Source organism: Cardiocondyla obscurior, linkage group LG08, assembly GCF_019399895.1.
Source record: "Cardiocondyla obscurior isolate alpha-2009 linkage group LG08, Cobs3.1, whole genome shotgun sequence".
Classification (NCBI taxonomy): domain Eukaryota; kingdom Metazoa; phylum Arthropoda; class Insecta; order Hymenoptera; family Formicidae; genus Cardiocondyla; species Cardiocondyla obscurior.
Genome location: NC_091871.1, coordinates 2,720,834 through 2,736,230, shown reverse-complemented (window position 1 = coordinate 2,736,230; position 15,397 = coordinate 2,720,834). Strand labels below are relative to the sequence as shown.

Sequence of the window (15,397 nt, the reverse complement as noted above, 5' to 3'; positions counted from 1 at the left end):
CTCGTCACTTCGCACGCGAAAGATACAACTAACAAAATCGCCGAACTCAATCATGCCGCGGCGACGAGCGATACCAGTTCGCTGCCAATTTGGAGACGATCGCGTCCGCATTATCTCGGCACGAGTTGGCGAAAATAATTGCGAGATTTCATTGGTTAACTTTAGTTAACTTCACTTTTACGGGAAAATTCTCGGAGAGCTACATTGCGGCCGGATCGAGTTAGAGAAGTGACTCGGAATATCTTTGCGGCTCAAACAGGCCGTTGTGTGCCAAAGGGGGAGAATTCCATTATCATACGCTCAAGTTGGCTCTTTGAGAATCGGAATGCATAACAAATTGAAGACCTGAATTGCATCTTAAAACGCACCGGGCGAAAGTAATATTGAACGCGCGATACTTTTCTTTCTTTTTTTTTTTTTTTTGTACGACTGTTTATCGGTGTCTCCAGGTTTCTTGCATTTGCGTGACAAAGTCAGCGCAAACGATTTCTCCCGATTATATGTAAATTGGTCGTCGCGTTTGATTCTCAATATACGCGAGACAAATAAAGTTCCTGCGTGCCGTCCGTGATTACTAAGGAGAGTGCTGGAAAATTTACTCTGTTCAATTGAATAAATCTGCAGGCAAAACTAATGCATATGCGCGCGGCAAATCGCAGTGGAGTTTCTAAACAAGAAGCAAACTGTGTCGCGCGCAAAGATTAAATATAAATCAGCGACATCAAACGGACTTCTCCGATGAAATTGCGTTGAAATTATTGGAGCTTTCTCCCGCGCGATCGGAGTCGTAAAATGCTTCCGTGATGTATCTCGTTGCAGCCGGAGCGGACAATAGGCGCGCGGATAATTTGCTATAAATCGAACCCATCGAATGATATTCGTCGTCGCTTTTTTTCCATCTACCTAACGACCGGCGGAAAATCACGATCGCCCCATCTCTCACGTATGCGATGCGAGATGCAGCGATGCGGAATGGCAAGAGGCGGGTGTGGGCTGACGCAGCGAGTGTTCTAGGGTCAATCAACACAGTCAATATTGACAATAATAAAGCGAGTGGACAAAAGCGTGCGCAATCCCCGGAATCGGGATGATACGCGACGATTCGTGACATCTGCTGCATCGCGGATTCTCGAATGTACAGAGCATCGCAAAAATTCGAGGAAAATGTGTTTTAGTCTCTCGGACTCGTCTCTATTTCTGTTTTTTCTTTTTTCTCTTTTTTTTTTATAATACAAAATAAAAAAATTAATTAAAATATTTTCGATGCTTTAATTCGTACCTGATTATTAATTCCTTAGTTCGGTCGTAAAATCGAACGAAAAAGACGAAAGCAAAATTGAGATTTAACAAGGCGAATAAAATCGAGCCGTTGGCGTTTAAAACGACAATGTTTCACGGTATTTTCTTGCCGCGGAGCAAATATTCTCATCTCATTCACAGAGTTCGTTTGACATTAGCATAAATAAGCAGGCCAACTGCCGAGTACGAGTTCAAGTGTTTTCCTGATAATTTTCTCTCGTTTAACGGCGGTGCGGGTACGCGAGTTCCATACTTCCGCTCGAGAATCGCGTCGCCGCTCGCTCTCGAGTGTCGTTTAAACTTTAATTTCGCCCGACCCTCCTCCTCCTCCTCCTCTTCCCGGCCGATGAATTACTCTCGTCGTAAACGAGGTCGAACGACGACACGTGGTGCACGGTACCGCGTGCTCGTTGAACTATTTTCGAAATTTGCGGCTTAACTGCGCCGCAAATTACGCCGTCATCACGAAGTTGGAGCAACAATGAACGAACAAACGTTCGGGGTGGATCTTTACGACCGATATGCCTGCTACGGACGTCCTTATGATCTCTCGACTCCTCTTTTTTTCCTTTCCCCCATCTTTTCATTCTCCCTTCTCTTTCTTCTCGCTGACAGCCGCGGTGCGGTTCGCATGAATATTCATTTAATTAAAACCGAATGACCGCCGTTATTATAGTCTGGTGCACGATACGTATGCGCTTTTGCTATTCCGGAGAGAGCGGCGCATTACCTAGCGCAATATAGAACCGGCTAGTTAATAATGCACCGATAGATTTACCGCCTTCTCTTTGCTCGCGTCCGGAGAAACGATTCCCGTTTCCCGGGGCTCAGTTCCAAACGGTCTGTCGGTAGAGGAAAAGCGTCGGCAATTAAAATATCTCATCGGCATTCATCGCCCAGCTCGCGGTCAAAAAGCGCGACCTTCCCTACACGTACCTTGGTGTCGGCGAAAAAAAAAAAAAAAAAAAAAAAAAAGAACCGGAGCGGATTTACGCTAAATGCGCAAAAAGGATAACGAATGCGCGCTTCCGCCGGGCAAATAACGCGCGATTTTTGCATACTTCGCCCGGGCATAACTCTCACGAGCTAACGCCTCGCTTATTTACATTTATAATTTTTTTGCCCATCCTCGGGATGGCGATAAAAATGCAAATGGGTTATCGACTACGGCACCTTTTTACGGCTCGATTAGAGAGAAAGAATGCGGCAACGAGAACAGAAATTGCGCGGACCCTATTGTTGCGCCCAGCTTTGCGAAGTGAATCTAATATAACGATTGCCTCGATGACGCTTCGATATAATAAGTGATAACGCAATCGTTGAAGCGCAAATAACGCGTTTCTCTCTCCTCCCTCTCTTCCCGCGACCGCGCGTTTAATCGCGCGGAGTTGAACGGACGCGCGGAATTCGAACCCATTGCGCAATTTCTTGATCGTGAAATGCCATTCTGCCGCTGATACGAGATAATGAGGGAGCCGCGCGCGGCACGCGAGGTGCGCGTTATAAATCGTCTTGTCGGCACGAAAGCCGATAGGAGAGCTGAAAAGCTCGACGAGCAAGCCACTTCTAGCACCTCCGATAATTATTATACAGAACTTAACTCGAGAGACTACATATAGTATATCTGTCTAACGCCCGGGTGAACAAAAAATCGAGATGGCGCGAAAGCGTGCCTTGGAAAAAAAAAATTATCTCGGGCTTCGAGACGCCTCGAGGTGCCTCCTGCGATTGATGTTCGCGAGCTCACGCAGTTTTAATCGTGCACGATAGCTCGGCAAATAATGTAAGCTCTCTCGTTTGCGACACGGGAGATACGCTCTTTATCGCGGTAGAAAATGCGACACATGTTTATAATTAACCGCGCTCGTTACCGGTGGGGGTTTCGGAACGACGCGATAAACGATTCTTATCCGAGTGATGAACGATGAGCGAATAGATTTCGATTAATTTCCTCCGGGGGCTGTTCGGTATATAAAACAGTTTTAAAACAGAGGGGCTTGCGGAATCGGTCAAGTTTCGCGATCGAGACAATGAGGACGGGTATGTCGCGCAATCACATAGCCAAAACGGTTCTCCGTTCTGGCTCATTGGCGTCGTCGGTGGTGTAGACCACGGCGTTGCGACGCGAGTTATGCGTACCGCGCACACCCGTTTATTTATGTATGCACGCAGAATCGTGAGTAGAATGCGGCAAGTATTGCGCGCGTGAAGGCACAAGCGCGGATTAAACGTCGGCGCATCCTCCAGGACGGGATATTACGTGCCGCACATTCCCCCGGACGCAATTTATATCCGACGTCATAGACATCGAGGCGCGGTCGTCTCTCGTTCACGGATCGACGGGAATGCGATCGGCGAAGCGCCCGCTTAAATATACGAGGGGAAACGAAATCGCATAAATAAATTTCTCCCGGTTGAATTATTTTTCGCGTATAACGTTCAGGTCGGAGGTGTTCCTACACGGTGGGTATTATCACGGAGAGTGTACCACGTCCACGAGTCGTAAAATTCCGCCGCGCTCGCGTATTGTCGCGCGGACAATCGAGCCTGCGTGCATGCGTTTTCGCAAGATTGCGCTCGGCGCGTCGCGCAATTATTTTTACGGCCGACGTAATGCGGCGAAGGAACGACTCCGGGGGAGGGAAAAGTGCCTAGTATATAAATTGTTCCTGCACGTGGAACATGAAAGTGCGCTTATGTGACGGCTATCAATCTACCGTAATGTACTAATTAGGAATCGGTGTCGAATGATACGGTTATAGCAACGAGGAGAGATTTGCCGACTCGTGATGTTTTATCGTTAAATTTAGAGGCATGTCTACGAGAGAAAGACGATTTCGAGTGATTCCGCATTATGCAGCAACGTAAGTTGGAATGAAAGGAAAGGCAATGCGACATCGGATTTTTACCGCCCGAAATCGCACGCGGGTCCGCACGTGTGAGACGATATGACGAGAGTGTCGACCTTGCCCTGGCCTCGGCCGAAAGAAGAGAGAAAGAAAAGAAAAGGAAAAAGGAAAAAGAGCGCGTGCGAGATCTTGCGGTCCACGAGAATCCTGTTACACCGGTATTTCCATGCCGGAGTACGCTCGCGCCGGAGTCGCTCGAGCCTCTTTTGTCCGCTTCTTGCTTTATGATGACCGTCGCTTTGCAAGGCGACGGTAACGAAATAAGTACAAGATGCTTCGTAATAGAAAGAATTATTTATGCATTTATCGCGAATAAATTTCTGCAAGTAGAAAATACGAAATTAACAACGAAGGAATTGCAACTTTCAAACTGCCGTTGGATAAAAACTTGTCGCGATCTTTTAATCCTTTATCCAAATTTCAGTTTGGAAGTTGCCGAATAATAGACCCTCGATTGAATTTTCACGTTCAAAAGTGCGAGAATATGTAGAAAATTTTTTATCGTTTATTTTTTGTATCTCGAGTGCAGCTTCCAACCACAAACCGATCGACTTTCTTTTGACCACCGACTACTCGAAACGCTCGATCGGCTGGACCGAAATGTGATACCCCGACCACTCTCCGGCGTAGCTCGGATTTCAGACGTTCGGGTTAAGAGCTGGGAACGTCTGGATTTTGCGGACGGAACTGGTCTCTCGAATCCTACCCGTTGTAGATCTTCACGTGCATTTTCCTCGCGAAACGACACACGTTTGCGCGGATCTTCAAGTTCTATCTGTATTTCACAATGAGGGGCCATTAAAACTTCTTTCTACGATTTTTTCGAAAGTCGTTAAAATTATTTTAAAAAATAATTAAAAAAAAACCGATCCGTTTCGATATTCTCTTCCACGTCGCGGTATTTAATAAAAAAATAACATCAGTGGCCGCAACGTTTAAACGCGATTTGGGGACAATAACGGGAGAGACAATAGCGACATCCGAAGCTAAACTCCCCCGAATCATTTATCGCGCGCTGGCACGAGCGCGAGCACAAATATTTTCCACGTGAACACATCGCAACGCCACAGTGTCAAGAATTTTTAGTAGCCAGACAGAAACGTACGTTTACTATGCGTCAGCATTGCGAAATATGCATGAGCGACTAATGCTCGCAACACCCATCGAACGTTTTGTAAATAGATTACTAGATATTTCTACTGTCTATCAGATTTTTTTTTTTTTTATCAGCGGGTCGATTTCAAATTATAATTGAATTGCGAAATTGATCTGTCAACGTGTCGGGTGAACACTCCAATAGACAAATTGTGAGATAAAAGAAAGTAAATTCACCACCCTGATCATAAAATTACGGTCACAAAAGAATCGAATTTTTGACAAACAATAAGAAATGTCAGACTATTAATTAAAAATTAATTAGAAAATTGATTTTCCCTACTAATGCGATATACATTCGCATCAAAAGAAATTGCAGGTTCTTATCCATGTGATGGGAAGTATTGGAAAAACGGCGAGAACGTGTCGGATTAGTCGTAATCGGGAAATTAATTTTTAATTCTATCGTGGGATTTATGAAAAATCCAATTTCCTCGTGATGTAATATTGAATTAAGGACACATAATTTCCTGCATGGATATTTATAGGCTTAAAAAATTAAGTGTTCCACGGGCGAACTTTTTTGGATATTCATAACGCATATTCTTTCTTCACTTAAATACCATCCATTTTTTTTCTTAATTTTTTTTCTTCAAAACTGCTGCCAATCAACTTGAATTAAGTCACGTTATGAAATGCTCAATAAAACATTAAAACGCCAGTTAATCTTTCCAAAGTTCTTGGATCTTTTTAAGACCTTCGCGTCTTTCGTTATTAAAGATTTTCAGCAGCCCAGCGATATCCGACAAACTTTTGATATTAAAATACTTGAATATCGGACCGAATAGAATATTGACTCTCTTAATCTTTATAAAAAAAAAAAAAAATTTCTTGCATCCTATGAAATTCCGGTTATCTCGATCTTTAAACATTTTCCGAACTTTTAACGTCGTCCGCGCCGCCGTAAATCTGAGCGGGAGATGCATTCGCGAAATATCTACGTTCGTTCTCGTGTCCGCTACACAATTGACTATAAATTCCAGGGACCTTACAAAACAGATATATACTCAGTAAATCGCTCTTCAATTCATCCCTTATATCCTGGGCGATATCCGTAACATCGGATTGTAGCTGCCGTCTCTTGCGGCGATTTCGAATCCATTCTCCAAATCGTACTACAGGGACGGTTCTTGAGAGGCCTTCCGACTCGCTGAAGAGATTACGACTAGCACCCGTACTTTAGGTACTGTCAAACGTAGTTTCGTCTCACTCGAATCTCACGGGAGAAAACAGCCGCGGTCACAACGCGGAACGCAATTGGAATTTATATCGATATTTATAAATTTGTTACACAAGTTTTGCATTAAAAAGCAAGGGAATGGCAAGCGAAGTGACGATGCGACAAAATTTCGCCTGAACCCTGTGACGATCCTAAATTGATGAATGACCAATCGAGATACGTACAACGTGACAGCCACGCAATGATTAATTGAGCACGTACGTATACATAAAGGTAACAGTGAAAAGCGAAATGATTATCCTCATATCTGAAATTCAATACTATTAAAATATCATCCGACACGGTAGAACATTTCGCAATGTTATATGCGCGATAAAGTCACTACTGGGGCCACTCGATATTAAACGTTTTTATTGCAGGGGATATAAAAGTATGATCATTTTGCGGTAAGCTAGATAGACTAGAAATCGAAACGCTGGGACGATGTAACGAATATTAAATCAATTTTCACATTTATCAATTAAGCTAAACCGAGATTGATATCGTCTCGTCGAGAATCCGGCCGAATTATTTTCCCGCAGTGAAAATATGCGATATAATAACGGGCGGTCCGAATCATTTCTCGATTCTACTCGACGGCGTAAGCTCGTAAATGCAGATCGATATACTCGCCACTCCTTTCTGCCCTTTCGAGCGATTTCAGAATTGTGCGGCGAGAAAGTATTCCCTGAATCGCGGCTTTCTGGGCCGGTTCCAAGGAAACTCTCTACTCCTACGAACTCTAAAGTTGGCGGTTTGCACCCCACGTTTCGCCAGCGGAACGCTCCCGATTTCTTCCACCCTTTATTCGTTCGATAAAGCACCGCGTAAACTACCAACCGGCAGCAGAGAGATAACAATCCGAAACTGAATAGTTCCTGTCGTCCGTCTCGGTGTTAAAATGCGGTTTATACAACGCAGCTCACACCCGTAAAAAAAAAAAAAAAAAAGAAAAAGAAAGAGAGAAAGAAAGTAAAGACGGACGATCTGTTGCAACTGTATTCTTCTCTTATACCTTTCGCTTATCAACATTTTTAGATTTAGACGTTCGTGGTCTTCGCCAAAAGATTTATTTATGAATTATTCATTATATATATTATATATTTGTTAAAGACATTGTTTAAGTCGAACGTCACGAATTCCACAAGGGTTCCATCCGAAATCAAACGGTGAACGATCTTAGAGACGTCGAACTCACCGAAGGAGCGGTGCTCCTGTGAATTGCTGATCTGGGGTGCGGCAATGATGTGTTCTTAGTATTGGCCGGACCTCCGTTGCAAGGCCTCTGGCCGCTGTCGCGTCGAGAGGGCGGCGGAGGCGGCGGCAATGACAGAGGCCTGCCGCTTCTGGGATGCTGCGGCGTAGCCTGGAACTGGGTCCAGGACTGACGCGGCAGGTATCCCGCCGTGACATAGCCGCCCGATATGAATTGCGCCGAGCCGTTCAGATGCGGCGGCGTCATCACCGCCGTTTGCTGTGCCGTTTGCCCGCCGTTTCGCATCTTTCGCGCGACTGTCGGGCTCGTCCTTGATTTCGAGTGCGTCTCTGCCGCGGATGACACCGGTGCTGATCGCTCGAGAAGGAAACTACGTCAACGCGCTGCACGTCCAATTGCGACGGTCCTTGGCACAACGCTCGTTACCTCTCATTATCGAATCGCACGTACATTCTGTCTCGTCACTCGATAATTTTCCGAAGCTTGTACACTTTTTACACGGAAGAAAGTCGGTCTTACTACGCTTTTAAGTTTTATTCGACGTATCTGTAAATGTAAGAAAGTTCTAAAAGATCGTCTAAAATAATACGAAAATATATCTTAATCTTTTACAATCTTGATAAAAAACGAAAAATTAATTTTATAATAACACGTTTAGTGGATCGGCGTTTGAAACGACGCGTAAGTCGTTCCTTGATAAGTTGTTGAAATGTTATAAGGGCATCTAGAGACGCGGAAATAATATACAATCGCTTCTAATGTAATTGACAAACGCTCGTAAGGGAAGTTGCAGCTCCGTTAGCCTCTTTCTTTTACTTTTGCGCTTTCTATTGCTGCTGTCGTTATGCAGTGTTAAGCCACCGGGGCAGAACAAAGTGTCGGGTAAAGGACGCGTATCAGCAAAAACTTTCGCGGGTAGTTCAACTAAAAATGCATCGCTACAAAAAAAAAAAAAAAAAAACATCCAATGTACTAGAGAGAAGAGGAGAATCGAGCAATCGTCCTCATCGTTCTGCGGCTTTTTCCGTGGCCGAAGCTGCGGAACATGGGCCGTTCTCGAGAGCCTCTTCGTGAACAAAATCGATTTCACGGGACGCTTTCGAGAGTTCAAGCAACACGGTCGACGTTAACGGCACAAGAAGTGTACCGTCCTCCTCGATTTTTATTGCTGGTGGGGTAAGAACGTTTCGCTTGATTGCAAAAAGGAAAAAAAAAATACATATAAACGCGGCAGCTGTAAAATTCTCGTATCTCTGAAAAGGTTTTAGCGCAAAATCATGTCGTAAACCATAAAACTGCATCCGACTAGCGTCATAACCGTAACTCGGCCTGGATTACACGAAGCTCAAAATGTCGCAATCGGATTAACTTGACGTCACGAGGAAGTGTTACAAGTTCAGTGCCAAACGCAAGACGTTTGCCTCCTCCGTAAAAATAGACAATAACGCCGATCGCAACAATAATCTAGGTCAATTCGGGAGAAGGAAGTTAATACTGATTGAGTGCAGGCGCGATCAGATTAAATTTCGGCTCTGCGACGGCACGTGGACGGAATATCGATTGGCGAATATCGCGACGAAAAGAATTCTCGGCCGTAATAAGAATAAATTATGCAGACCAGCTTTGGCATCTTTACCTCCTATGCATAAAAAAAAAAAAATAACCCCCAAGACAAACAAAAGACGATAAAAAGTTAACGAGTCTGGCTCTAAAAAGCTCTCGGAAAGAGATATCACATTCCTAAATCTTTAATCGTGTCTTCAAATCTTGTATTTTCTCTCATTGGCTCGGGGAATCATTATTCATATTCACATTGGCGATCACCTCGTAATCCCAGGCGTGTCAGTGCCGCGGGAAAAAAAGAAGAGAAAGAGGATCAGCGTCGACAAAAGGAGTGGCTGGATCGTTTAGTTCAATACATCGATCGCAAGGAGAGAAAACAGACGGCTATCGTGACTAGTTTCTCGCAATCGCACGAACGCGGATTCGACATGCTCGAATAATTTTCAGGGTGGCAGCTTCCGCCGGAAAGTCCGCGCCATCACCCCAGAAGATCAGGTTCGCTGCACTATCGATACCCGGTGCCGCTAGGGCGGCATTAAATCCCTGAGTTGGACGGTGATTAACTTGCGACCAGAACAGATACTCTCGAACAAACGGAAGCGAGACTCGCCACAGATCGGCCTTTCCGCTTTATAACCAAGGGAATGTCTAGAAATTCGCTCCGCGTTATTCATTCTTTTTCACGCTTTTTTAATCGCGCTTATGACACGCGTAACACATATCCGCGCCGGCCAAAAGTTTCGCAACAAATCTTACATAAATGCATCGCGCGTTAGGCGCGGAGATATATATGTATACGTTTTGTTACTATCAAATGATTGGAGCCTTGAACTGAATCTCGAAGTGCTGGACAGTCATATATGTATGTATGTATGTATGTATAATATAATAATCAAGATCCTAGAATCTTGCAATTTTTTTTTTTTTCTCAATTTAATTTACGCTCAGCTGGACTTGTAATTAAACTCGGAATCGGACTCGTGTCACTGTGATGCGCCATAAGCACCGGCTATTTGGAACGATAACCCCGAACGACGAGCGTTTCGCGGGGAATGAATCGCTTGAAATACGATAGCGTATTGTTTCCACTTTACTCATTTCCAAGTAGACTCTCGTTTTCGGTCACCGTCGTGAAACCTGGCCTTTGTCCTAGCCGCGGCCAGTGAAAACGTGGGAATATACATGCGGCAAGGTACAAAGGAAGGATGCATTACGTCGCGCGGGGAAGCGGGCATAATTGGACCATTCGCGTCGCGCCACTGTTTCTCCCAGATCAAACGTTGATGGATATTTCTACGGAATTATCGCACTTATACGCTGACGCGAAGATTCCTTTGTATCCGCACTGACGCGGCTAGATCGTGCAACTAAATCTACGAAAATAGCCGACTCACGACGAGTCAAATTGAAAAGTTTCGCATATTAATTATGCCAACGTGATTAATTGGTTTGCGTGTATATAAGGAGGGTTCGGGACTCGACAAATCATCCTTCATCTATCTCTGGATCTAATTTTTTTTTTTTTTAAATTGATATAGAATCTTAAAAAAATTTTTTTTATAAAAAATTATAAAAAATATTACAGGAAAGAAAAAGAGAGAAGAAAACAAAAAATAAAAAGACTCGAGCGTGCGAGGTTCCGTGAGGCAATGCTCGCGCGTGCATTACACGTTCGCAGGGTTAGTCACCGTTAGATGATAACCGAGCGTCGGAGTAAAAGGTGCGACAATTTTTCGAAATGCACACGCACAGGTATCTCCGTCCGTTCCGCGTGTCCGCGTGTACATCCTGCGATTACACACACGAATACGCACACAGGCACGTTCCTAGGTTGTCCGTTATTCCGGAATAATTGGGACTCTCGGCTACCTGTACGTGCTGCGAACGTACGACGAACGGCACGACGCACTTTCCTAAGCGGCATGCCGAGGAGGCGAGTTACCTGGCATTCGTTACGCCGTTGTCGTTAATTATTAATCGTGTCGCGTAGGCGGATACGAAAGCGTGCTTTATTAGGATCGCCGTAAGACGATGGGATCATCGGCTCTGCATCATCTTATGGCATGCATCGTCAACGCCGGAAAAAAAAAAAAAGATTGCATCGTGAAAAAATCGCTACAAAGACGCGATGGGAGAATTACTAAAAAGAAGCTAAATTTTACATTATTGGCTTTTGAAACGTGCATAACTTTCCCTAATAAACTTCTTATTAACTGAATTATAATTAGTATTTAATGAGCCTAAACCGTTCTTTAATGAATTGCGGAAATGCAATTATTATTTCTTCCTCCTCTGATTCGCCGCGGAATAAAATAGAAACTTGTTCGAGAGATTTCAAGCACATTTTGCATCAATAAAATCTTAATCCTCGCCGGCGAGTTAATTAGTTGAAATTTACCTTAGGTATTTAAGAAATCGGAAAAGAAAAAAAAGAGGATTAACGCGGGCTTTCGTGATAGATCGCGATTGTGTTGAAGCTGGACGTAAGTGTTATTTGAGAAATGAAGACGGCGAAGGAAATGTAGATTACAGTTAGACGAAGTACATGAGAGAAGCGAGCGTATTCCTGTTTCGTGCGCTGAACGGAGCGAAAGTCAGTGACCGATATTTCTTTTGCGATTTAATACCCGAGCACGTGCAAGTGTGTGTGATATTATCTCGCCCGTTTAGGACTCCGGCGACTTTGCATACGCGGGAGTTTATTTCATTTTATTTTTTTTTTTCACGGTGGAAATCCAGCGCTTGGTACAGAGAAAAGCTGGGCGTGGAAGCCATCAGGAAATGTAACGAATTTTTAACGCTCGCGGCATCAGCAGCGACGCTCGCCGCAACGCGAAAACAATAATTACAGTAATTACATTCAAGATGATACGCGTAAGAACGCAACACTTCAGCAGCTTCGAGGAAATATAATTTCCTGCGGAGAGACGAAAGGACGCGCTCCGTTGCGTCTTATTGTCTATTATCCATAAAAAAAAAGAGCGATATTGTTATTTTTTCTTTTTTTTTTTGTATCTTTTTTTCACGTCGATTCCGACGTTTCGCGAGATCATCTTCTTGCTTGAAATACTTCAATCTGTGACGAGATAATTGCAAGACGATCGAAGAACGCTTAACGCGCGACAGTGAAGTTCCAGTAAAAATCCAGGCTTTCCAAATCCGTATCGCGCGCGATGATCTAAACAGAATGCAGCCGAACGAAAATTACTCGCTCGTCAATTTATTCCCGCGGCGTTCTCGCGCGGCCGTAGGGAAAGCGGAGTTTTTCCGTCTGCCATTCGGAGATCCGAGCTAGAATCGTGGAACGGCAGCTGTTACTGAAAATCGACCACGCGCTGCGCACGGAGAAGAAACATTCTAATCGCGTTCTTACGAGCCAGGCGCGACTGAATACCGTTACGCCGGGCTACCGACGTAAAAGTTACGCAAGCAGATATCGCCCGCGGCATAAGGAATTAACTTCCAGTGGATCTGGTATTACCAGGGCAGAACGCATTATCGATGAATGACAGGCCGGGGAATCTCGTCGCGAATCTCGCCGCGTGGGAGCCGTCGAGTGGAAGCCGTCTTTGCCGGAGATGTCACGGCGAGATGTCCGCTTTTACCGCTTTAGAAAGGCACGGCGCGGCACGCGACCCGACACTGCGTGCACATTCAGCGAATTCCTATGCGCGGAAATCTAGGTATCAGGAACGACGCGAGCAAACGCGCGCGAAGGCAAGCCACTGCGGACTGAGAAAATGAAAATTGCGAGATTCTTGCATTGAGGGACGATATAGCGTTTGTCGGGGCGACGACAGTTTAATGCACCCAAAGAGGTAGATATGACGTATCTGCCTGCCTCTCAAGGTTCAGCTGTCAATCTCGCAAATAATCGAGGCGTCGGTGATCGGGGCGGATGAAAAGCGCGCGTTCGGCTTGCGAGAAACCTGAGGTTTTCGTTTCGCTCGCGGCCGTGCCTCTTCGCGCGTTTAAATTGCAATCCGATACTCAGATACGCACCGGCGCGCCGGAAAAATTCGCGAGACGTCTAATTTATATAACACCTCGGTCGTGTACTCTTCGATCGGCTTTTCTCTTTCCGGCCGGGGGCCAGTGAAAGTAAGCGAGCCGGCGCGGATAATCGGCCGTCCCGTGCGACGGATACGCGATAACGCGATCACCTCGACGAAACTCGTTTCTCCTCGTTCCCGATGAGAACGTCGCCGCGGTTAGGCTGCTTCTTTTTTTATTTTATATATATATGTATTTTTTTTTTACGCGATTCCGCGGACAAATGCAGCGTGACGCTTAACGTTTCGTTTTTTAACTGCACGCTCGCGGTATACGCAGGAAAGCCGCGAGTGCATACGCGTTATGAAATTACATTTTTAGTAAAACCCGCGTGTAAAAGTCGTTAGGCATAATCGCTCGATAACGCATGAGTTTCCACGTAACCGGCATTACGGATGTTTAAAAAACGCCACGATACATGCGTAATACATACACGATACATGCGACATGTGTGCAGAGTCTCAGGCAGTTAATCGTAATCAACGGGTGACAGGTGGTCGATTTTTTTAAGCGTAAAAGGTGTTACGCAAAATGCCGAAGTACCAGCAACCAGAAAAACGTACGATCGACCGGTGTTATAATCCAACAAATTTTTTTTTTTTTTTTTTTTTCAGGGTGTATAACTCGTTTCGCGAGATATCCGCTTCGTCTAGGAAAAATTTTCGGCGAGCTGCTGAATGTATTTTAATTAGAAACGCGAATCGGTCAGGTGGAACCTGTTTCTCTAATTCCTGAGAGACGAGTGAAGGGATCGATTAAACGTGTCGCTGGCAACGCGACGACAACGCGCGAGTAAATTGAATTTCTTATAGGCGTTTGTAAGTAAAACAATCCTCCGCAGCTGTCTTCGATATTGTCACGAAGGAGCGTTATGAAAACATCTGTTTTGTGGTGCGCTCGTGAACTAGAATCCAACAATTCGTCGAGGATTCAGCTTCTCGAATCTTTGTTGCCGCCGCGACAAAGACGTGATTAAGAAAATTCCCCATTATCGGTAATTAGTTGATACAAAGCGAGACAACGATAGCAATTCCGCTGGATGTTTTTCGACTAATTGATGCCAGGAAAACGCTTTTCCGTCGTAAAGCGAGCGTGCAGTTAAGTAATAGCCACTTTCACTCATTTCCACGGGGTGACCCTCAAGATTCGCTTCCTTTGTGCGGGAACTCTCGCGAGAATGAAATGCAACGCGACAGTTGCGAGGCCGTGTCGTCGCCATGGCTATGTACCTTGAGAAACAGATATGGCGTTTGCCGTCGTCGCGGCAAATGTCATATCTACCTCTTAGGGTACACTAGCCGTCGTCGCCGCGACAAATGCTATATCTGTCCCTCAATGTACGTCTCACGTTTTTCACGATTCAAGACAAAGCGCCATTCATTTCGCGAACTCACCGCTCATGGAAAAGAATCACGTGGCAAGAATAAAACGATATAAAAAAAAAAAAAAAAAAATTTCGCGAAAAATTACAAGTATAATAAAATGCGAAGAACTTTTTTATTCGGATAGAAATTCAAGGAATAATGTGAAGAGAGCGTTTAGAAACTACTAACGATTCCTTCGTTTAAAATGGAGCGAGCGATTGTTTGTGATAAGTGGCGAATAAATTTTCAAGACACGTTAGGGATATTTTCCGCGGAACGCTTACGAATTCGGACAATTTCCACCGACGATAGCCGGTAGTTTATTTCTAGATATCTGCCGGCATCGCGGGGCTTCTCTCGCGGATTATCCTCGACAACGGAATCGCGGAGAGAATCGTGCCCACCTCCCGAGAAGGGATAATTATTTCGAGCAGCCCTCTCTTTTTCTCTCTCTTTCTCTTTAGCCCTCAACGCGGACGAGGCGAATCGGCCGTTTTATGCTCTACATAGCTCAGCCATCGCCGCAAAGAGAATTAACCTACCGTGCCCGAAAACACACTACCTTACTTAGCCGCACGAACGTCCTGGTTGACGGGTAAATCGCACACGCGCCATCAAA

At 44.9% G+C, this 15,397-nt stretch overlaps 1 protein-coding gene across 4 annotated transcripts in view; it reads right to left on the bottom strand.

Annotated features, from left to right (window-relative positions):
• Window positions 1–15,397, bottom strand: part of Gckiii (Germinal centre kinase III) — an 82,266-nt gene that overhangs the window by 17,816 nt on the left and 49,053 nt on the right. Inside the window, exon 2 of one of the 4 annotated variants that reach the window (XM_070661204.1) lies at window positions 7,781–8,344. The exons of the other annotated variants lie outside the window; for them this stretch is intronic. Coding sequence (XP_070517305.1) covers window positions 7,781–8,083 — 303 coding nt within the window. The 5' untranslated portion in view covers window positions 8,084–8,344. The remainder of the gene's footprint in view (window positions 1–7,780; window positions 8,345–15,397) is intronic. 4 annotated transcript variants of the gene reach the window in all.